The sequence below is a fragment of the Crinia signifera genome, chromosome 2 (genome assembly GCF_055691185.1).
Source record: "Crinia signifera chromosome 2, ASM5569118v1, whole genome shotgun sequence".
NCBI lineage: Eukaryota > Metazoa > Chordata > Amphibia > Anura > Myobatrachidae > Crinia > Crinia signifera.
Window position 1 is genome coordinate 237,485,423 of NC_139218.1, and position 23,918 is coordinate 237,509,340.

Here is a 23,918-nt window from a genome sequence, read left to right on the forward strand (position 1 = left end):
TGCACTGAGATCAGCAGGACAGGACACTGGACCAATTAGAGACTGTTTCAGTGCAGGCCAGGAAGGGAAGCAGACAGTTACAGTATGGCTTCATCGGGACTCGAGGAGCTGTGCCATCCCCGGCAGGAGCAGCCAGAGGTACTGTACAGAACACGCTCCCTGGTGTCTCTCTCTCTCACCCTGCCTGGTCTCTCTCTCTGACCCTGGTCTATCACTTTCTCTCTATCTCTCGCTCTGACCCTGGTCTTTCTCTGACCCTTGTCCCTCTCTCTAAACCTGGTCTCTCCCTCTCTGACCCTGGTCTCTCTCCTTTTTCTCTCTCTATCTGTCCCTGCCCCCCCCCCCCCCCCCCAGGCCGTTCTCTCACCTCTCAACCTCTCACTTAAACCTAATACACACTAAGTGATATTTTAACCCCTTCCTGACAGAGCCAGTTTTTGCGTTCCTGACAGAGCCCTTTTTTTCAAATCTGACATGTCTCACTTAAGTGGGGATAACTTTTTTTTGCTTTTACTTATCCCAGTGATTTTGAGATTGTTTTTTCGTGACACATTGTACTTCAAATTAGTGGTAAATTTGGGTCGATACAGTCTGTGTTTTTTTGTGAAAAATACCAAAATATCGTGAAAAAATGGAAAATTTAGCGATTTGCAAAATGTTAAATTTTCTGCTTGTGAGACAAATAATCTTACCACTCAAAATAGTGAATAACTAACATAGGCCATATGTCTACTTTATGTTGACATTATTTCAACTTCCTTTTAATTTTTTGGGACACTAGGAGGCTTACAATATGAATAGCAAATTCTCAAATTTTCAAGAAAATTTCAAACACTGATTTTTTTAGGGACCAGTTCAGTTCTGATGTAACTTTGAGGGACTTGTATGTGAGACACCCCCATAAATGATGCCATTTCAAAAACTGCACCCCTCACAGTATTCAAAACAGCATTTTGGAAGTTTGTTAACCCTTTAGGTGTTTCACAGGAATTAAAACAAAGTGTAGGTGAAATTTCAAAATTTCTTTTTTTTTGCAGATTTGCAATTTTAATACATTTTTATAAGGAACACAGTACATTTTACTAGAGAAATGTGACTAAAAATTGATTCCCCCAATTCTTTTGTTTTCATAAATATCCTATATGTGGCCCTAGTGTGCACGGTGACCAAACCACAGGCTTCATAATAGAAGGAGCACCTACTTGATTTTGGAGCCTCCTTTTTATGAGATTATTTTTTAGGCACCATGTAGGTTTCAAGGCACCATAAGATGCTAAAAGTTAGGAACCCCCCCACAAGTGACCCCATTTTGCAAACTACACCCCTCAGGGAATTCATCTAGGGGTATAGTGTACATTTCAAACCCCCAGGGGTTTCACCAATTGTGGTACAACTGGGCAGTGAAAATGAAAAATTATTTTTTTTACACAAAAATGCAGTTCTGGCTCCAAATTTGTCATTTTCAGAAGGTATGAAGGAGACAAAGCACCCCAAAATCTGTGCCCCAATTTCTCCCGAGTACGGCAATGCCTCACATGTGACCAAAAAATACCAGTTGGGTGCATGGCAGGACTCAGAAGGGAAGGAGTGATTTTTGGATTTTGCAGCTCAGATTCTGGTGGAATTTTGGTGGGTGCTATGTCGCATTAGCAAGACCCCCCAAGCACCAATACAGTGGAACCCCCCCACAAGTCACCCCATTTTGCAAACTACACCCCTCAGGGAATTCATCTAGGGGTATAGTGTACATTTCAAACCCCCAGGGGTTTCACCAATTTTGATACAAGTGGGCAGTGAAAATGAAAAATTACATTTTTTTACACAAAAATGCAGTTCTGGCTCAAAATTTTTCATTTTCAGAAGGTATGAAGGAGAAAAAGCACCCCAAAATATGTGCCCCAATTTCTCCCGAGTACGGAAATGCCTCACATGTGACCAAAAAATACCAGTTGGGTGCATGGCAGGACTCAGAACGGAAGGAGTGATTTTTGGATTTTGCGGCTCAGATTCTGGTGGAATTTTGGTGGGTGCTATGTCGCATTAGCAAGACCCCCCAAGCACCAATACAGTGGAACCCCCCCACAAGTCACCCCATTTTGAAAACTACACCCCTCAGGGAATTCATCTAGGGGTATAGTGTACATTTCAAACCCCCAGGGGTTTCACCAATTTTGATACAAGTGGGCAGTGAAATTGAAAAATTACATTTTTTACACAAAAATGCAGTTCTGGCTCGAAATTTTTCATTTTCAGAAGGTATGAAGGAGAAAAAGCACCCCAAAATCTGTGCCCCAATTTCTCCCGAGTACGGCAATGCCTCACATGTGACCAAAAAATACCAGTTGGGTGCATGGCAGGACTCAGAACGGAAGGAGTGATTTTTGGATTTTGCAGCTCAGATTCTGGTGGAATTTTGGTGGGTGCTATGTCGCATTAGCAAGACCCCCCAAGCACCAATACAGTGGAACCCCCCCACAAGTCACCCCATTTTGAAAACTACACCCCTCAGGGAATTCATCTAGGGGTATAGTGTACATTTCAAACCCCCAGGGGTTTCACCAATTTTGATACAAGTGGGCAGTGAAAATGAAAAATTACATTTTTTTACACAAAAATGCAGTTCTGGCTCAAAATTTTTCATTTTCAGAAGGTATGAAGGAGAAAAAGCACCCCAAAATCTGTGCCCCAATTTCTCCCGAGTACGGCAATGCCTCACATGTGACCAAAAAATACCAGTTGGGTGCATGGCAGGACTCAGAAGGGAAGGAGTGATTTTTGGATTTTGCAGCACAGATTCTGGTGGAATGAATGGTGGGTGCTATGTTGCACCAATACAGTGGAACCCCCCCACAAGTCACCCCATTTTGCAAAGTACACCCCTCAGGGAATTCATCTAGGGGTATAGTGTACATTTCAAACCCCCAGGGGTTTCACCAATTTTGATACAAGTGGGCAGTGAAAATGAAAAATTACATTTTTTTACACAAAAATGCAGTTCTGGCTCAAAATTTTTCATTTTCAGAAGGTATGAAGGAGAAAAAGCACCCCAAAATATGTGCCCCAATTTCTCCCGAGTACGGAAATGCCTCAAATGTGACCAAAACATACCAGTTGGGTGCATGGCAGGACTCAAAAGGGAAGGAGTGATTTTTGGATTTTGCAGCTCAGATTCTGGTGGAATTTTGGTGGGTGCTATGTCGCATTAGCAAGACCCCCCAAGCACCAATACAGTGGAACCCCCCCACAAGTGACCCCATTTTGCAAACTACACCCCTCAGGGAATTCATCTAGGGGTATAGTGTACATTTCAAACCCCCAGGGGTTTCACCAATTTTGATACAAGTGGGCAGTGAACATGAAAAATTACATTTTTTACACAAAAATGCAGTTCTGGCTCAAAATTTTTCATTTTCAGAAGGTATGAAGGAGAAAAAGCACCCCAAAATCTGTGCCCCAATTTCTCCCGAGTACGGCAATGCCTCACATGTGACCAAAAAATACCAGTTGGGTGCATGGCAGGACTCAAAAGGGAAGGAGTGATTTTTGGATTTTGCAGCTCAGATTCTGGTGGAATTTTGGTGGGTGCTATGTCGCATTAGCAAGACCCCCCAAGCACCAATACAGTGGAACCCCCCCACAAGTGACCCCATTTTGCAAACTACACCCCTCAGGGAATTCATCTAGGGGTATAGTGTACATTTCAAACCCCCAGGGGTTTCACCAATTTTGATACAAGTGGGCAGTGAACATGAAAAATTACATTTTTTACACAAAAATGCAGTTCTGGCTCAAAATTTTTCATTTTCAGAAGGTATGAAGGAGAAAAAGCACCCCAAAATCTGTGCCCCAATTTCTCCCGAGTACGGCAATGCCTCACATGTGACCAAAAAATACCAGTTGGGTGCATGGCAGGACTCAGAAGGGAAGGAGTGATTTTTGGATTTTGCAGCACAGATTCTGGTGGAATGAATGGTGGGTGCTATGTTGCACCAATACAGTGGAACCCCCCCCACAAGTCACCCCATTTTGCAAACTACACCCCTCAGGGAATTCATCTAGGGGTATAGTGTACATTTAAAACCCCCAGGGGTTTCACCAATTTTGATACAAGTGGGCAGTGAAAATGAAAAATTACATTTTTTTACACAAAAATGCAGTTCTGGCTCAAAATTTTTCATTTTCAGAAGGAATGAAGGAGACAAAGCACCCCAAAATCTGTGCCCCAATTTCTCCCGAGTACGGCAATGCCTCATGTGTGACCAAAAAGTGGCAGGACTCAGAAGGGAAGGAGTGATATTTGGATTTTGCAGCACAAATTCTGGTGGAATGATGGTGGGTGCTATGTCGCATTAGCAAGACCCCCAAAGCACCAATACAGTGGAACCCCCCCACAAGTGACCCCATTTTGCAAACTACACCCCTCAGGGAATTCATCTAGGGGTATAGTGTACATTTCAAACCCCCAGGGGTTTCACCAATTTTGATACAAGTGGGCAGTGAACATGAAAAATTACATTTTTTTACACAAAAATGCAGTTCTGGCTCAAAATTTTTCATTTTCAGAAGGTATGAAGGAGAAAAAGCACCCCAAAATATGTGCCCCAATTTCTCCCGAGTACGGCAATGCCTCACGTGACCAAAAAATACCAGTTGGGTGCATGGCAGGACTCAGAAGGGAAGGAGTGATTTTTGGATTTTGCAGCTCAGATTCTGGTGGAATGAATGGTGGGTGCTATGTGGCATTAGCAAGACCCCCGAAGCACGGTGAAATTATGAACCTAATAATCCATAGATGTGTGGTATATTTTAAAACACTCCTTTATACATAGGCCGGGTTTGTCGGGGCAAGTTTCACAGTGGAAAATAGTTTGCTTTCTTATTCCCTTTTTATAGCAAACTTTGCACCTTTTTTGTGTCCTGCCCTTTTTTCCAGTGGAGGGGATTTCATCAGGAAAATGCTGCCCTGGTACAATACGGGGGCCAGTACTAGAAGTACTGGGGCCCTCTGCCTGCTGGTTCCCAAATATTAGGCCCTTTATGACTTCCTCTTGAAAGTGCATAAATGTCCCCCTCTGGCCGGTAGAACGGAATAGCACGTAAGCGTTATACAGTGCCATCTGGATGATATACACGGCCACCTTCTTGTACCAGATTTTTGTTTTCCGCAGGGCACTGTACGGCTTCAGTACCTGATCTGAAAGATCCACTCCGCCCATGTACCTATTGTAATCCAGGATACAATTAGGTTTTGAGGTGTGGGTACTGGTACCTCGTACAGGGACGGAGGTGGTACTGTCTCCGTGAATTGTTGTCAGTATAAGGACATCCCTCTTGTCCTTATATTTGACCAACAACATATTTTCGGTGCATATTCCCCTGCTTTCACCCCTTCTCATTACTTGGGCAATGTGCGTTTTTGGGAGGCCTCTTTGGTTCTTGCGCACAGTACCGCAAGCTGCTGTACCTCTTGAACCAAGGGCCTTAAACAGGGGGATGCTGGTGTAAAAGTTATCCACATAGAGGTGATAACCTTTATCCAGGAAGGGGTGCACTAAATCCCAGACAATTTTCCCACTAACACCTACGAGGGAGGGGGGGCATTCTGGCGGTTCAATTCTTGAATCCTTCCCTTCATAAACCCTAAACCTGTGGGTGTACCCTGAGGTGCTTTCACACAGTTTGTACATTTTTATGCCATACCTTGCCCTCTTACTGGGAAGGTACTGGCGGAATTTAACCCTTCCTTTAAAATGTATAAGGGACTCGTCGATACAAATAAATTTTTCAGGGATGTACACCTCTTCAAATTTGGCACTGAAATGATCAATGACCGGCCTGACTTTGAATAGCCGGTCAAAGGTGGGATCATCTCTGGGTGGGCACTGTGCATTATCGGTGTAATGTATAAATTTAAGAATTGTCTCAAATCGAGTCCGGGTCATGGCCATACGGTAAAATGGAGTACTGTACAGAACATCTGTACTCCAATATTGCCTAATTTCTGGCTTTTTTACTATGCCCATATGAAACACCAGACCCCAAAACGTCATCATCTCTACTGCATCTACAGGGGTCCACCTAGCAAATGATGACGTGGGGTTTTGAGCAATAAACTGCTGGGCATATAAATTAGTTTGGTCCACCATTAAATTTATAAAATCATCAGAGAAAAATAATTTGAAAAAGTCAATTTCTCTGAGACCTGTGGAATCAAATTGGATTCCTGGCATGGCCAAAAACTCAGGAACCTGGGGCTCAAAATTGTCTGGTGGTGGGGTCCATACGAGATCAATTATTGGGGGGGGGGTCTCAGCTGCTCTACGGGGGCGTCTTTGAGGGGGTCCCTCATCACCAGAGGAGGAAGAGGAGCTTAAGGCGAATCCTTCAAATTCCCCGCTTGCATCACTGGCTGTGTCAGAGTCAGAAGCAAGCAGGGCATATGCCTCCTCCGCTGAATACATTCTCCTGGATGACTGGGAGGACATTTGGGAGGACATTTGGGAGGACATTTGGGATGCCATTTTTATTTTTGTGTTACTGGTAGTGAAATGTTTCAACACGTGTATAGTGTAGGGGGGGGTACAAACTTTATTTCAATCCGGGGGGTATGTAGTGTGTAGTGTGTATGTGGTGCAGAAAAAAAAAAATACTTTATACCAATAAAAAAAAAAAAAATGAAGGGGTTAAAAATAAAAAATTTAAGGGGTTAAAAAAAAAAAAAAGGTCCTGCGCCAAAAATTGAGCACAGATGTTGGTCAGTAACGTCCGTCACTGAACAGCGCTCAAAGGCAACAGGAATTTGATCAAAAAAAAAAATATATAGATCAACCCTGTACCGAAAAAGATGATCAGTGATGTACGTCACTGATCAGCGCACAGCGGCCACAGGACACCCACAAAATCACAGTGTGTGTAAAAAAAAAATTAAAAAAAGACCCCACAGCACACACACAAAAAAAAAAAGGTGATCAGTGATGCGACACTGATTACCAGTGAGGTGCAGCAGGTGCACAACCTTTGGTGCAACTGACAGGTATATATAAAAAAAAAAAAACCTCTGTACCCCCAAAAAAGTTGCTGATCACCTCAGATATAGTGATCAGCACAAAAGGCGGGGGCAGCAGACAAAAAATTTAGCACTCTCTATCACTCTCTGTCACTATCTCTCTCTATCTCTCTATCTCTCACTATCTATCACTCTATGACACTGCAGCAGCAGCACTGACAGGTATATCTATATATAAAAAAAAACCTGCGCCCCCAAAAAGTTGCTGATCAGTTAATTTATACTGATCAGCACAAAAGGAGGGGGCAGCAGTCAGTTATATCAAAAATATATAGCACAATCTGTCACTATCTCTCTCTATCTCTCTCTCTCTATCTCTCTCTATCTCTCTATAACTATCACACTGCAGCAGCACAAAATATAGCACTCTGTCACTAGGCCTCTCTATCTATCTCTCTCTCTCTATCTCTCTCTATCTATAACTATATCACACTGCAGCAGCACAAAATATAGCACTCTCTGACACTATCTCTCTCTATCTCTCTCTATCTCTCTATAACTATCACACTGCAGCAGCACAAAATATAGCACTCTGTCACTAGGCCTCTCTATCTATCTCTCTCTCTCTATCTCTCTCTCTCTATCTATAACTATATCACACTGCAGCAGCACAAAATATAGCACTCTCTGACACTATCTCTCTCTCTATCTCTCTCTATCTCTCTCTATCTCTCTCTATCTCTCTCTATCTCTCTCTATCTCTCTATCTATCTCTCTCTCTATCTAGCTAGTACACTGCAGCAGCACAATTTCACAGGAAGGCACAAGTAGTAACAGGATCCAGGAAGCAGTGATGAAGCAGCGATCAGGTAAGTATGGAGCAAGCTATGGAGCAAGGTTCTGGTCAGTATGGCGGCAGGGAGGTACGGTGACCGCACTGCACGCTATTCCAGACCGGAATGGCGTCTGCAGTGCAGTCACCGTTAGTTTAAATCCCCCTCCTTGGCTGTGATTGGTCCGTCGGTCCGACGAACCAATCACGGCCTTTGGGGGCGGGCGGGGTGCGGTGGGGTGACACCAGTGTCACCCTTACACCCCGCGGTGATTGGTGTTGTACTTTACAGCACCAATCACCTCTGATCCCGTGTCACCGGCGAACGTTATTCGCCGGTGACACAGGAAAACGCTGTAATTGGCTGTTCACACTGAACAGCCAATCACAGCGATCGCCGACGGGGGGGCGGCATCGCAGCCCCCCCTGGGCATGCACGGACATGTCTGCTGTCAGGGACAGCAGACATGTTGAAACTGTCACCGCGTCTATAGACGCGGTGACAGTTAAATGCCATGACGTACATTTACGCCATGTGTCGGGAAGTACTTCCCGACCATGACGTAAATGTACGTCAAATGTCGGGAAGGGGTTAATTGATATTACTCATTTAGCCCATTCTGAGCGATATTGTTTAAAATATCTCTTTGTGTGTATGCTAAATATTGGTGATGATGTGCATGCTCCCGCCAGTCATAAATGATGCCACCAACTCCAGCAGTTGCCCCCTCCGCCTTGCCACAATCAGCATTATGGTTACAAACATCGCGTAGGACGTACTCCACTTAACTCACAATCAAAAACACATCTAATATAATATGTGTGCTGAGGTGGGGCCTCCAGTGATGTCAGGGTACTGGGCCCCGGAATTTCTGTCACAGCCCTACCTGGAGCTTCTCTCTCTCTCACCCTGGTCTGTCTCTTTCTCTGACCCTGGTTTGTCTCTCTCTCTCTGACCCTGGTCTCTCACTCCCCCTCTGTCTCTCTCTGACCCTCTCTGTCTCTCTCTTTGGTCATTACGGTGTGTGGCGTATAGCGTTAGGGGCAACGCGATGTGTTATGTATAGTGTAAAGTGCATTACGGTGAGTGGCATGTAGTGTAAGGTGCATTATGGTGTGTGGCGTATAATGTAAGGTGTATTACAGTGTGTGGCGTATAGCGTTAGGGGCATTACGGTGTGTTGTGTATAGTGTAAGGGGCATTACGGTGCATGGCGTATAGTGTAAGGTGCATTATGGTATGTGGCATATAATATAAGGTGTATTACAGTGTGTGGCGTATAATGTAAGTGGCATTACTGTAAATGTCGCAATGTGTAAGATACTACAGGTGTGTGTGTCGGGGGGGGGGGCAGAGACTTTTTTGGCAGGGGGGAGCATCATTTATAGTTACGCCACTGGACCCTTCTGTGTTCTGACTGCCACTCTATCATACCCCCCCCCCTCTCTCTCTCTCTATGTCCTGTCACCCCCCCCCCCCCCCCTTGCGCTCACACCCTTATCAGGGTACTGTCCCCCCCCACCTCTGTGTTCTGTCATCCCCCCCCCCTGTGTTCTGTCACCCCCCCTGTGTTCTGTCAATCTCACTTCCTTCTCTGTGTTCTGTTATCCCCCTTGTGTTCTGTCACTCTATCACACACCCCTCAGTTACCCTCTCTGTGTTGTGCCACCCTGAAAATCCCATGTTGTCACTGTGAGACACCCCTCCATGTTTTATTATTGTGTCACACTCCCCTCTGTGTTCTGCTCCAGCCAGGGGTAAAAGTGGTAAAATCCCGGCAAGCATGTCACTGCGCATGCGCAGGTTTGCGCAGTGACATCAAGCCAAGGCACGGCGGCAGCACGGGTGGCCCAGTGAGCGACGTGCAGGAGAGCCACAGAGGGAAGCAAGAACTTATTGGGGAAGCTGCTGTGTTCCACAATCCACTTCCCGGCAGCGGGCAGGAGGAGGAGCAGGCGGGGCTTTCCTCTCATCTTTCCACAGCTCCTCCCCTCGGCTTCCTGGATGTGCTCTGCTGGTGAGGCGGTGCCACTGGAGATCATCGCCAGGCGGCCGCGGCGCAGATACAGAGACAGCTGAGCCCTACCTGCAGAGAGAGCAAGCCCATCTCACCCTGACCGAGTAAGTAAACTTTTATGGTTCCAATGCCCCCCCCCAGTCTGTCACCCAATATCATCTTGTTTCTATATTCCTGTCACCCACTATGTCCCTGTCACCCACTAGCTACCTCACCCACTATGTCCCTGTTACCCACTAGCTACCTCACCCACTATGTCCCTGTCACCCACTTTCTCTGTCACTCACTAGCTTTATCACTCACTATGTCCCTGTCACCCACTAGCTACCTCACCCACTATGTCCCTGTCACCCACTTTCACCCACTTTCTCTGTCACTCACTAGCTTTATCACTCACTATCTCCCTGTCACACACTAGCTAAATCACCCACTTATCTGCCTGTCGCCCACTATTTCCATCACCCACTATCTCCCTGTAACGCACCATCTCTGTCACCCACTATGTCCATGTCGTCCACTATCTCTGTCACCTACTAGGTACATAACCCACAGTGTCCCTTTCACACACTAGCTACATCACCCACTTATCTGCCTGTTGCCCACTATTTCCATCACACACTGCCTCCCTGTCACCTACTATCTCTGTCGCCCACAAGCTACATACGCAACTATCTCCCTGTCACCCACTATCTCCGTCACCTATCTCCATGACCCTCTATCTCTCTGTCTCCCACTATCTCCATCACCCACCAGCTACATCACCATCTAACTACATCCTCCACAATCTCCATGTCACCCACTATCTCCCTGTCACTCATTATTTTATCACCCACTATCTCCTTATCACTGACTATCTCCGTATCCCTCTATTTTCCTGTCCCTCACTATCTCCCTATCACCCACCAGCTACATCATCACTATCTCCTTGTTACCCACTATCTCTGTCACCCAATATTTCCCTATCACTCGATATCTCCCTGTCACCCTCTCCCTCCTTGTCACCCACTATCTGTCACCCTCTACCAGACACTGCCTGTCTCTCCCACTGTCACCCACTGCTTCATCCCAGTGGACCAGTGCATCCCCCCATTTTCACATATGCAGAAGGACATGACTGATGTGATGGATGCTAGGAGGGATGGAATATCTTTGAAGGTTGTGAAAAGAACCCAATAGGCTTCTATGGGGCCTTAATACATAATGGAAATGCGTCCGGAAGCAGTGTATTATTTGTAATAGGTATTACGGTGTGTGGCATGTGTAATGGGCATTACGATGTGTGGCATAATGTGTAACGGGCATTATGGCATGGGTAATATGTATTGGGTGTGTGACATGTAACAGGCAGTCCTGTGTAGATTTTAGCCGCGCGCCTTCGGCGTGCAATATCCCTATTTACAGTTTGTCCTACACTTTGATCCTGGCCTCTACATTTTGTGTTCAGGATGCAATGCACAAGGCCAAGCAGAAATGTCATTGTGTTCTAAAGTTTTGTTATGTAGCCACTCCCCCTTGTGCCATATTACCACGCCCATAACCACGCCCATAGTCACACCCATTTTTAGCCATGCGCCTTCGGCGCGCAACACAGTACCGCTAAAAATGTTTTTCTACTTGCACCACTGAATACACCCCACCCAAGTCTAACTCTCTCTCTACATGTTACATCTACCCCCCACTTGCAGTTCACATGGTTTTGCCTATTTTGAGACCAAATTTGTACTGCAATCAGATCTGAATAATGTAAATTACTAATCAGAATCCCTTCTTCTCTTCAATATCACCTAGAAAAAAATATAATCCTTTAAATCTTTGAAATGATTGCCAAAACTAAAATAGATTCACTAAAATATCTAGGTATCAGTATAACTAAGTCTTAAAGACTCTATCGAGCCAACTACATAACCTTACTTAACACAATTTAGCACAGTGATAAAAAAAAACATTATGGGTATATTTATTAACGTCCCATTTTGTAATATATTTCATTATAATTCATATATTTTAAATTGATTTAAAACAAATTGCAGTTGTTTTTACTGTCCAAATCATTCATTTACTAGCATTCTAATCGAAATGTGTGCAATGGTGCATTCTGCGTCATCGCACACAGTACCCCTATGCTGAAGCCGGTCACCGTTTGGGGGTGAGGAATCCAAAGACGTAGGAAAGATGTGCCCGACATCCATCTCTGAATGAGCCTCATAATTCCTACAGCCACACTGAATCAGTTTTTCTTTTTGTTTTACTGTCGATATATGAGCAGATCCTTAAGCGTTTCTTGAGTGTGGTTTGGACCTGCCATCTAGAGCAGGGCTGGGCAACACCGGCCCTCCAGATGTTGATGAACTACACATCCCAGCATGCCTTGCATCAGTTTCAGCATGGCCACATAGCAAAACTAATGCAAAGCATCCTGGGATGTGTAGTTCACTAACATCTGGAGCGCCGGTGTTGCCCAGCCCTGATCTAGAGCCTTCAACAACTCCAACCTGCAAGCCTAAAAATACTTGTCCCACACATAAAGCCCCACAATATACAGTACCTGCCCCATACCTTGTACCCCTAATTCCATCATTTGCACATTTTCACACCAAAACTGACATCTCATTATTGGCTAATTAAACATTTAAATGTGCCTAGGTAATCATTATCAGGGGATGGCCAAGGAGTTCTGAACCGAGTCCCAGCATTATTACCCCAAAACAGGGATTTTCCCCAACTTTTTTCTTGCTCAGAGTAGGCGAAGAGAAATTCACAATAATTCCTATGGAGAATTATAGCATGCAAGAGATTTTTTTCTTTGAAAATGGGATATTGCAGCTAATTGGATCCGATACTTAAAGTCCTAGTAAAACAAATAAGAATAATATTTGTGAAGTAGAAGGGAAAAAGCTAAAACAGGAGGAAGAGGAAGGCGTTGTTGGGGGGTGGGGGCACTATATACAGTTTAGTACCAGGGGGACAGTGAATGAGCATTTATCATAGAGATATATAAGAAGCACAAGCATTATTTTTTTTGCGTTGAAAGGCAGCTGACTTCTGACACATTTCTCCGTCATACCACATTTGCCCCCCCCCCCCCCCCCCCCCGGTGCTTCCCTGCAAACGTACATTTCAATATTGTTTATAGCATTGTATTTGAACTAAACGAAACCCTCTCTTTCAGGCACAGCAATGATCATATCTTCACCTAAAGGCTGTGGCTCTCTGTTAGCTTGCAGATACTTGACCTAATGGCTGGACATTACATCTCATTGTATTATACTGTAAATGTTAGAACGAGGAGATAGTAATACTGTATATCTCTCCCCAGGCATTGGTTGGCCACGTCGTATGTTTGGTTCTTAATCCCATATATGGTGTACGACACCTATGCTATGTATATTCGTCACTGGTACAAGTGTCAAGACCAAAGAATCGCTAACGGGGAAGATCACTTTTCTGCTGCAATGAACCGCTTCCTGCAAAAAGATTTTCTTATGCTAGTTCACCACATAGTCATCCTGACCATTCTCGTGCCGATAGCACTGGTAAGAGAGTCTTCTAACAGGAATACAGTGGACTAGACCTTAAACTGTTTTCCTATGTACAGAATGAACTCTGGTACTTTGCACTTCCCAAAATACGTTCACAGGTATTTAATTAAAAAATAAGGTACTTGTTTCCTAGCAGGGCGCCCAGTTTTCTTACGTATGCCACCGTAGCAAAATCGCATTGCATTGCATCTCATGGGCCATTATAGTGCCATACGATGCAATTTTTTAATGTAATTTATTCACTGCTCTGTTGGCCCTAGGAGATTGCATTGCATTGCACCTCCCAAAAAAATGCATGTGATTTTATAGGGTGCGATGCCATGCCATTATCTATACACTTGTATGACATACAATGAGGTTTCACTGACCCCCCCACTATCCACTCCACCCCGAAGCATGGTGAGCGCAGCGAGCCCCGCGAGGGGCGGCGGAACACGTCCTCCTGACCTTTTCATACCCCCACTATACACATCGCCGTGGAGTTGATTTTCTATAGTGTGGCGAGCGCAGCGAGCCACCGAGCCCGAAGTGTGGCGAGAGCAGCGAGGGGACGCGGAATACATGTAAAGTAATCCGTGTCCGCTCACCACGCTTCGGGCTCGCCACATCGCATCGCATGGCACTATAATGGCCCATGAGATGCAATGCAATGCAATTTTGCTACGGAGAAGAGCCCTGTACGCTTACAGCGTACTGGGCGCCCTGCTAGGAAACAAGTACCAAAAATTATTTTGAATTTGCTCATGATTGTTTTTCATTGTTTTAGTATAGAGTTCCTCAACATGAGGAACTCCAGTTGTTGTGAAACTACACACCCCAGCAATTAGGGAATGTGAAAACTGTGGAAGGACATGCTTAACATACAGTTCTCCTGACCCATTTCACACAAAGAGAGATCCAGAATCTCGTGGCTTTTGGGCATACTAGGGGTGAAATGTAATAGGATAAGAGATTCAGAAAGTGAGAGATTTGGTAAGAAATCTCCAGGTTTTTTAAAGCGGCAATCATTGACACTTCAAAATCAAACTGGTTTTGCAGTGTCAATGATTGCCGCTTTAAAAAAACTGGAGATTTCTTACCAAATCTCTCACTTTCTGAATCTCTCATCCTATTACATTTCACCCTATTTGTCCATGAAAAGAGATGGGTCCGACTAAGAATCCACATCGATATCTTGAAAAAAATGGTGTACATGTACATCTCTCTCTCTATCTATCTATCTATCTATATATATATACATACATACATACACTAAAAAAAACTCATTATTTCTATTATACTTCATTACTACATATTTGACAATGAATGCATGCCTTCTATACTGTATGTATGAGAATGTAGGATCCTGAAAAGTAAAATTTGTTTCCCCTTAGTGAGAATTTTTGGTGTATAAAAGCTTTTTTCCTCAAGATTTGAGTTTTGTTGATATGTATATAACTTACAGTTAAGAATATTACTGAATGATGTTGTAATGTAAAGGTCTAAGGGCCTGATTCATAGTGATTTCCTCACTTCAGTGCATGGGTCGGAATCCGTCCCTAAGGCAAGTATCCTATTAACCCTGTTTATTTTTTCAACAAAAAATGGCTGAATAATATTTGGCTATCTTATTAAAGCAGGGTTTTTTTTTCAGCTGAGAAACTCCAGTTTTCAGACGATAACACTTCGGGGATAAGTTCAACTAGTGGCTAATCGAATCTGCCCCGTATATGATTTTGGTACCTGTGTTCAATGTCTTGTAGAGCTCTAACTGATTGTTTCTATTTTGCAGTATGTTAGAGGAGATATTGGAGACTTCTTTGTTGGCTGTCTCTTTGTGGCAGAAATGAGCACACCGTTTGTGTCACTTGGCAAAGTTTTAATACAGGTATTTATAGAAACATAGAATTTGACGGCAGATAAGAACCACTTGGCCCATCTAGTCTGCCCCTTTTTTTAAATATGTTACCTCAAACCATATTTGATCCTTATTTTTTTGTAAGGATATCAATATGCTTATCCCAAGCATGTTTAAATTTTACTACTGTATTTGCGTCTATCACCTCTGATGGTAGGCTATTCCACTTATCTACTACTCTTTCTGTGAAGTAATTCTTCCTCACATTTCCCCTGAATCTTCCTCCCTCTAGTTTCAGTGCATGTCCTCGTGTTCTGTTGCTCCTCTTCCTGTGAAGAATGTCTCCCACCTGTACCTTGTTAAAACCCTTGATTATATTTGAAAGTTTCTGTCATGTCCCCCCTTTCCCTTCTCTGCTCTAAAGTATACATATTAAGATCTTTTAGTCTTTCCTGGTACGTTTTGTGATGTAGGCCATGCACCATTTTAGTTGCTCTTCTTTGTACAGTCTCTAATGTATTTATATCCTTCTGGAGATATGGCCTCCAGAACTGAACACAATACTCTAGGTGAGGTCGTACCAATGACCTATACAGTGGCATTATTACTTCTTTCTTTCTACTGCTGATACCTCTCCCTATGCAACCAAGCATCTGACTTGCCTTATTCATTGCTGTGTTACATTGCCTACCTGCTTTTAAGTCCTCTGAAATAGTGACACCTAGATCTCTCTCTTCCTCAGTAGTTTCCAATATAGTGCCATTTATACTATATTGAGTCTTTGGATTTCTGAGACCCAAGTGCATGATTTTGCATTTTTTGGCATTAAACTGTAGTTGCCATTCTCTTGACCATTTCTCTAATCTACCTAGATCCTCAATCATTTGTTTTACCCCTCCTGGTGTGTCTACCCTGTTGCATACCTTTGTGTCATCTGCAAAAAGGCACATTTTACCCTCAATTCCATTTGCAATATCACCAATAAAGATATTAAAAAGCACCGGTCCAAGTACAGATCCCTGGGGTACCCCACTTGTAACCTTTCCCTCCTTTGACTGTACTCCGTTTACTACAACTCTCTGTTTTCTGTCCTACAACCACGCTCTTATCCATTTAACTATCTTAAAATCCAATCCCAAGCTTTCAAGTTTATTTAACAGTTTGCGATGTGGGACAGTGTCAAAAGCTTTACTAAAGTCTAGATAAGCTACATCTACAGCCCCACCTTGATCTATTACTTTAGTCACCCAGTCAAAAAAGTCAATAAGATTTGTTTGACATGATCTTCCCCCAGTAAACCCATGCTGTTTTGGATCCTGTAAATTGCTGGTTTTGAGATATTCTACAACTCTTTGTTTTAAGAGCGTTTCCATCAATTTCCCTACTACTGATGTAAGGCTCACTGGTCGATAGTTGCTTACCTCTTCCTTGCTTCCACTTTTGTGCAGTCGGACTACATTAGCTGTTTTCCAGTCCTCTGGGATTACTCCAGTAGCTTGTGACTGGTTGAATAATTCTGTTATTGGTTTTACCAGCTCCCCTTTAAGCTCTTTTAGTATCCTTGGATGTATCCCATCTGGCCTCATTGATTTATCCACTTTCAGTTTTGAGAGTTCTGTGAGGACTTTCTCCTCTGTAAATGTACTTGTCTCTCCCTCAGTTTTCTGACTATACTTGCAACTTAACTGTGGCCCCTTCCCCTCTCTTTCAGTAGTGATACTGAGCAGAAATAATTATTAATATGATATGCTATTACATTGTCCCCCTCAAGAAAACTTCCACTCTCTGTCTTCAGTCTAATTATTCCACTTTTTGTTTTTCTCCTTTCACTTATATACCTAAAAAAAGTTGTCCCCCTTTACCCACTGCCTGGGCCATTTTCTCTTCAGCATGTGCTGTCATTTTCTCTTCAGCCTGTGCCATTTTCTCTTCAGCCTGTGCTGTCCGTGATCATTGAATTATATTTTTTAGATATTTACCATTTAAGTAGGAATGTTTAAACCAGTGGCGGCTCTTACCACTGTGGAGGAGGGGGGCTGCTGCAATACCATGCTCCCACCGCTGCTGGTCCCCGCTGCCATGTCGGGGGACTGGTCGTGGGACCAGCAGATTCTCAGTAGCTTCTTCGGTACTGCACATGCACTAGCCCCCAGCCTCTGTGTGCTGCTTCAGCAGCAGTCCATAGAAGCATATTTACGGTCCCGGGTCTGCAAACATGCGCAATATCGTCCTCGGTACTGTGCATGCACAGAACCCGTTTTATGGGATAGGGAGGGAACACCTCCCAATGGGACTGCCTTGGGTGATTTGCAGGTTGAACTTCCAACAATAGGAAGTCACTGCCAGTCACAGTGAAGCCAGTGCAGTCTCCCAGACTGCATCTGGATTCACATACCCTTTACCTGAGGGAGCTGCAGCCACCACAAAAACTAAAAACCACCATAAACTAATGTGCCTGAAAGCATTATTCTCAAACATGCATAATACATTTCTAACTATCTAAGTACCCATATTAGGCGGCTCTATTCATAGGAGACTTTATATATGTTAGCAATTTGAACCTGTTACTTGTCGGATTAAGCATATGAAAAATGCACAAAAAAATGCGTGTATATAATGCAGCAGCCACGACAAATAAGTGTGTGTCATTGGCCAGTGTAAACGTGTCCGAATAATGTTTTGTGGGTAAATAAATAGACAATAGGGAAGGTAAAAAGTAAGTAGGGAACGGTTGTAATGTTGTATTTAAGCAAAACATAGGGGTCATTCCAATTATGTTATTTCATGAAAATCACAGACATTCACACAATCAATTAAAAATGCCTATTCACAGTACCTGGGTACCACAGGGGTGGGGTGGGAATTGTCAGCCATTTGCCATGTGAGAGAAGTGCATGAAAAAGTAGGGCGACCTTCCTGGACCCCAGAAAAGTGACAAATTTGTTAGCAGACTCATAGAAGGACATTAGTGGGAAAAATAAAAATAATAGACAAAAAGAAATGGTTATTTGTGGCCATTTTAAAGATAAAAAAAGAATGATTCAAACCAATTAGTTTTTGCTAAATAAACGCTTTCATTAAATTTGGTGTGCAAAAATGATTTGGGGTAATTTGACATGTAATTATTATCCCAGTTAAGCCTATTGATAACTTCCACATGCCTATTTATTCATATAGGGGGGCTGGAAAGGGGTTTTGCATGGTGTCCCGACTTTTTACCCTTAGAATATTTTCAGTAGCATTTCTCACCCCCAGTGAATTGTGAATAGTAGTCATTTCAGTTTAATCTGGTTCAGTAGAAAGTTTCTAAATAGGTTACAAAATGCGACTTTTCACTTAACAGCTGGAGGGCCGCTTATTGCCCACCGCACCATAGAGGGAAAGCTATCTTTTCCCAAAGAGGACAGAGATTGCCATAAGCCATTCAACGTCTGCCTATTATTTTATAATAGTAATAGAGAAATGAAATGTAGGGGTTTCTTCTGACATTTCTACAGGGGAGATACACATCAAGAGCTTCTCTGACCGGGTCCCGACCCATACTTACCATTTCCAAGGAAAAGGATCTCCTTCCCTGCAGCTGCATATTGAATTTGGCACTTTACTACACTGCTGCCAAATACGCTGCTGATTACTGCACCACTGCCGAATAAATCCCTGGGAGGGGTTAGGATCATTAGGTCAACCGCTGAAGGTAAAAACAGGCCTTAGGTTGACACCCTCATTAGGTAAACACAAGCATTAGGTTGAGATGGGGAAGGGTGACAGTCAAATGGTCGACATGGGGTTTTCACAGGGTTTTTTTCCCCGAATGTCGACACAGTCGACATGGACACTGCATAGATGCAATTAAATTAAGCCTTGTTGTAAGGAGGAATGGGTCAAAATTCTGTACATGTGACGTGTGTTTATTTACTACATTAAAATGTATGAAAATGTAATTTGCCTATAATACCAGTTTGATTTTGGGTCTTATTTATTTAGCACCTTCTAGAAGATAATATCTGATTGGTTGCCAAAAGCACCATGCCATGTGAAATAGAACTCCCATCTTAGTAAATTTATGCCGTAGTGTCCACTGTATCATCATTTATTTAAAGTGTAAGCATTAAAAATGCTGATTTTCCCTTTTTTTTTTTTCCAACAGATGAATTTGCAAAACTCTATCTTGCACAAAGTGAACGGGGCGTTTGTGATACTAACATTTTTTGTCTGCCGCATCCTGCTCTTTCCTTTTATGTACAATGCCTACGGGAAGCAGTACGGGATCCCACTGTACAAAGTGCCTTTCAACATTCCTCTGCACTGCAACATTGCAAACGCCTCCCTTATAGCCCCACAGATCTATTGGTTTTGGCTCATTTGCAAAAAAGCCTTAAGACTTTATAGTAATTCCACCGCCAACAAAGACAGATAATGGTTTGGTATACGTGGCTATGTTATCATCTGAAGAAGTCCCTAGTAAGCAGCAGGGACAGCAGTACTTTTCTCACTATTAGTTCATATCAGGTCTATTAGAAGAGTTGTGTTCCAGGTAATGGACATTGATGTCCTAAAGATTATTTAACATGTAAAACTTTATGTGTCTTGTATAAGTTTCTCAGTTAGACAAAGAAAACATTTCTATTTTTTTAGGTACGAAATGAGTGGTTTTGTAAGTTACATGATTTTCTACATCAGTATTGTACAATATTTGGTATGTGTTTTGACATTATTTATTATACTTGGGACCCGGATGTTAGGTCAACACCATATGGTTGATAGGTCAACACAAGTGAAAGTGGTTCCCCTAATACACAGAAAAGCCTAGACGGATGGCTTGGGGGCTCATCCATGTATTTGCAAATATATGTAACCAAGATCTCTGAATCCTTCTACCATGTGGTTTTTAATTCTGGTTACAGATGTGATCATTCAGTGTGCTGGTGGAAACCATTTGTGTTTTTTTCCCCCCGACACAAGCAAAAGGGTTTCATGGCTATGATCTACGCATAAAAAGGTTGACATGAGTTTTTGGGGCCTTTTTATATTTTTTTTAACTTCAAACTTGGATTTCAACTTTCAGAACGTTCCAACAGTTGGAATCCTGGCCCAGCTCATCAGTTTCTTGACAGGCAGAATTCAGTGTTCTGCCTGTCGATTGTCAAAAGGGGGGCTGTGGATTGTTGAGAAAAGGCCGTGAATTTGACAATATACACCAGATCTGACTGGTTTTAATGGGGCAGATGTACTAGCCAGCGTTAAGTGCACAAATGCAGTTAACGCTAGTTAACTGGGGGGGGGGGGGGGGTTACGTTTTCCCTAATGTATTACTAGCGCACCTAATGCACGCTAGTGACAGCTTGCCGAATTACGCTCGGCGGGGCTGTCCCGTGCAATCCCACGATTGATTAGTGGCCGGGGCAAAATAATCCCCCACCAAAGTGTGCGGAGCAAGGCATCTGCTCTGAAGCGTGGTGAGCAAAGCAGTACAATCATTTGCGGTCCACATGGTCAGGTGTCCACATTGACATAAAAGGGAAAAACTTGTGTTGACTTTTTCATGTGTGTCGACCTTTTCCACATCTAAATTTTGCTAGTGTGTACCTTTTGTCACTGTCATCCTTTTGGTGTCTACCTACACATGGTCAACATATTGAACCAGGTGCATTAAGCTTCACTAAAGATAGGTATGCACTTTAAATATTTTGTAAAATATATTGTTGTGAAGCGGATAAGAACGATATATCGTACGCATTGTCTAGGGTTTACCCAGCCATTGTTTATGGTTTCGTCCCATTAGATGTACTGCACTATCAATGGGATGATTACACTGTCAGCCACTGTGGATTTACTGGACATGCAGCATGTAACAATACATTGTTCTGTTGTACAACGTGTTTGCAGTGTGTACTGCAGATGCTATGTACTGTTACATTGCATCACCTTAGGGCAGCGATGGAGAATCTTGGCACTCCAGCTGTTGTTGAACTACACACCCCAGCATGCTCTGCAACAGTTTTAGCATGGCCAAATAGCAAAACTGTTGCAGGACATGCTGGGATGTGTACTTCAAAAACAGCTAAGTGCCAAGATTCTCCATCCCTGGCATAGGGTGTACAACTCACTTTTAAGGTTGTTTGTATAAGACATGCGTTTTATTAAAATATGCCTGTGTTTTAATGAACAGGCAAGTAGCAAAATAGTGTTTTAAACAGATAACTGTACTTCACATATCCTGTAAAATGCATTTTAAATGATAGAGATGACTGTAAGAAATCTGACATTTTATAGTATGTACACACAACTTCAATCCTTGAGTTAATTGACTGGGTGATGAAAAAAAGCTTTACTACGTCACTCTGGAAAGCGCACGTGGTATTTGTACATAGGGTAATTGTACACTGCGCAGTTTGTTTATCCATTGAGCCTTTACTTAAGGCAGTATGGTCGTTGTCCAATTAGCTGTGGTAATTTACTAATTAGCCCCAATAGGTGGCACTTATCCAAGTAAAATGCCTCGAGTGTATCAGGCATCCGAACCTTATGCTGTGTACACACGGTGCAATATGATTGCTAGCGATATATCGCTAGCAATATATTGTCAGCAATCATATTGCTCAGTGTCTCCTTTTCATCAGCTATGAAAAGGAGACACTGCTACTGTCACGGGGCGGGGGGAGCAGCAGTGTCTGGTTGGTGCTATCACGCGGCGAGGGGGGGGGGGAGACGGAGACCCGAATTTATACCAGATTCACTGTGTAAATGGGTGTACGCACCTGATAACAGACTATTTATTGTGGATTTCTTATTACTGCCTCACAGCACTGAGGTCATGGGTTCAATTCCCACCATGGCCCTAACTGTGCAGAGTTTGTATGATCACCCCTTGCTTTGCGTTGGTTTCCTCTGGGTGCTGGGGTTTCCTCCCACACTCCAAAAATATACTGGTAGGTTAAAAAATTAACCCTAGAATGAATGTGTGTGCGTGTAAATGTGGTAGGTAATGTAGATTGTAAGCTCCACTGGGGCAGGGACTGATGTGAATGTTCAAATATTCTCTGTAAAGAAATATGTGTGCGTTATATATAAAACAACTGGTAAGAATAACCCACCTGGCTGCTTTACAATATTACTACAGGACAATGCAAGATGGAGTTTTTAGAATGCCTGCATCTTTTAATAAAGAAAGTACTGCATTCTAAAGTAAGGTCATGCACAGACAGCATAACAGCATAAGTGAATGGGTAGTGCTGGTGTGACTTTATAATTATTCCACCTTGAATGCTGAATCCAGGTCTGGCATTCTAAAATGCTCATATGATTACAGTACTGATAGGTCTTTCCTGGTGATAATAACTTCCTGATTTAGTTCTTAAATTACAATAGGTTTAACACCAGGTAGTTTATTGGGCACCTGTCACTGCGATCATAGGCGTGCGCAGCCCATTTTGTTAGGGGGTGCACCACTGGAGGGGGCGTGTCATCACCGCCTACTGGGCGTGTCTATCACTGCCTACTGGGCATAAATGTAAACTAAATAGCTGACTTATTTATGAATATGGGCTTCATAATTAATCATTCCATACACCAGAAATAGGGACAGTGCCTGCTGCAAAAATGTACACTGTATTGCCCATTACGCCACACACCATAATGCCCATTACAAATGACGCCACACACCATAATGCCCATTACACATGACACCACACACTAATGCCCATTACACATAACGCCACACACCATAATGCCCATTACACATAACGCCACACACCATAATGCCCATTACACATAACGCCACACACCATAATGCCCATTACACATGACGCCACACTCCGGTGATGCCCAATACATATTATGCCATAATAAGTGCCACTTACCCACATGCTCATTGCTAGGATATTCTTTCTCAATGCCAAGCGCTGTATGTTTGATGCCGAGGGGGTTTCATGCTCATTGCCACAGGGGATTGCATGCTTGTTTGTGCAGGTGATAACATGCTCTGCCAAGGGGATTTCATGCTTGTTGCTATGGAGGATTACAGGTTTGCGATGACAGCTGCCAGCCCAGTGAAAATGCAGCACCGGCACTGTGTTCACTACTGCTGCCTGCTGTGCACTCTTGACTGGCACTGCCAGTGGGTGGGTGGGTGACAGGTGCGGACTCTGAAGGCTGGAGCTTTAAAGCAGGGGACTTCCAATGGCTGCTGAGGTGTAGGAATGGAAGAGATGGCGAGGGATCACCAAGGTGGCCGTCATCTGTCAGGAGGAAGGAGAGGGGCTTCCCCAAAGTGATTGCACAGCAGGTGGGGTCCTCCAAGGCTGCGCGAGCGATGCAGCGATGAAACGCCGTCGGGAGCCGCCACGGAGCTCAGTGGCCGGCCAGGCGGAGAAATCGAGGCCCTGGCTCCTATAAGGAGGTAGGCCGCAACCGGGTAAATGGTCTCCCGGCTCTGCGGCAAGCGTCAGAGGTGGCTGCTTAGAGGGAGGGATTTGGGTGAGGCATCGGGACGAGAGTAGTAGCCCCTGGAGAGGGTAAAGTTCCACAGGACAAGGGTATGGGCCCGGGAGCTCCTCCACTGCGGCTTCACAGTTTGCCAGCCATGCCACACCCCCGAGGCTGGAGCTTTATGCGCACTTTAAGCCTGTCGCCCGGCATGTGTCTGTCTGGAGATCTGTCTGTGGTCATTTACATTAGCATAATACAT

General features: G+C 43.7%; 1 protein-coding gene across 2 annotated transcripts in view; it reads left to right on the forward strand.

Annotated features, from left to right (window-relative positions):
* Positions 1–20,101, forward strand: part of TLCD3A (TLC domain containing 3A) — a 58,480-nt gene extending 38,379 nt beyond the window's left edge. For both annotated transcript variants that reach the window (XM_083174060.1, XM_083174061.1), the window contains 3 exons: positions 13,173–13,389; positions 15,167–15,262; positions 19,380–20,101. In XM_083174060.1, coding sequence (XP_083030186.1) covers positions 13,173–13,389; positions 15,167–15,262; positions 19,380–19,649 — 583 coding nt within the window. In that variant the 3' untranslated portion in view covers positions 19,650–20,101. The remainder of the gene's footprint in view (positions 1–13,172; positions 13,390–15,166; positions 15,263–19,379) is intronic.
* The last annotated feature ends 3,817 nt before the right edge of the window (positions 20,102–23,918 follow it).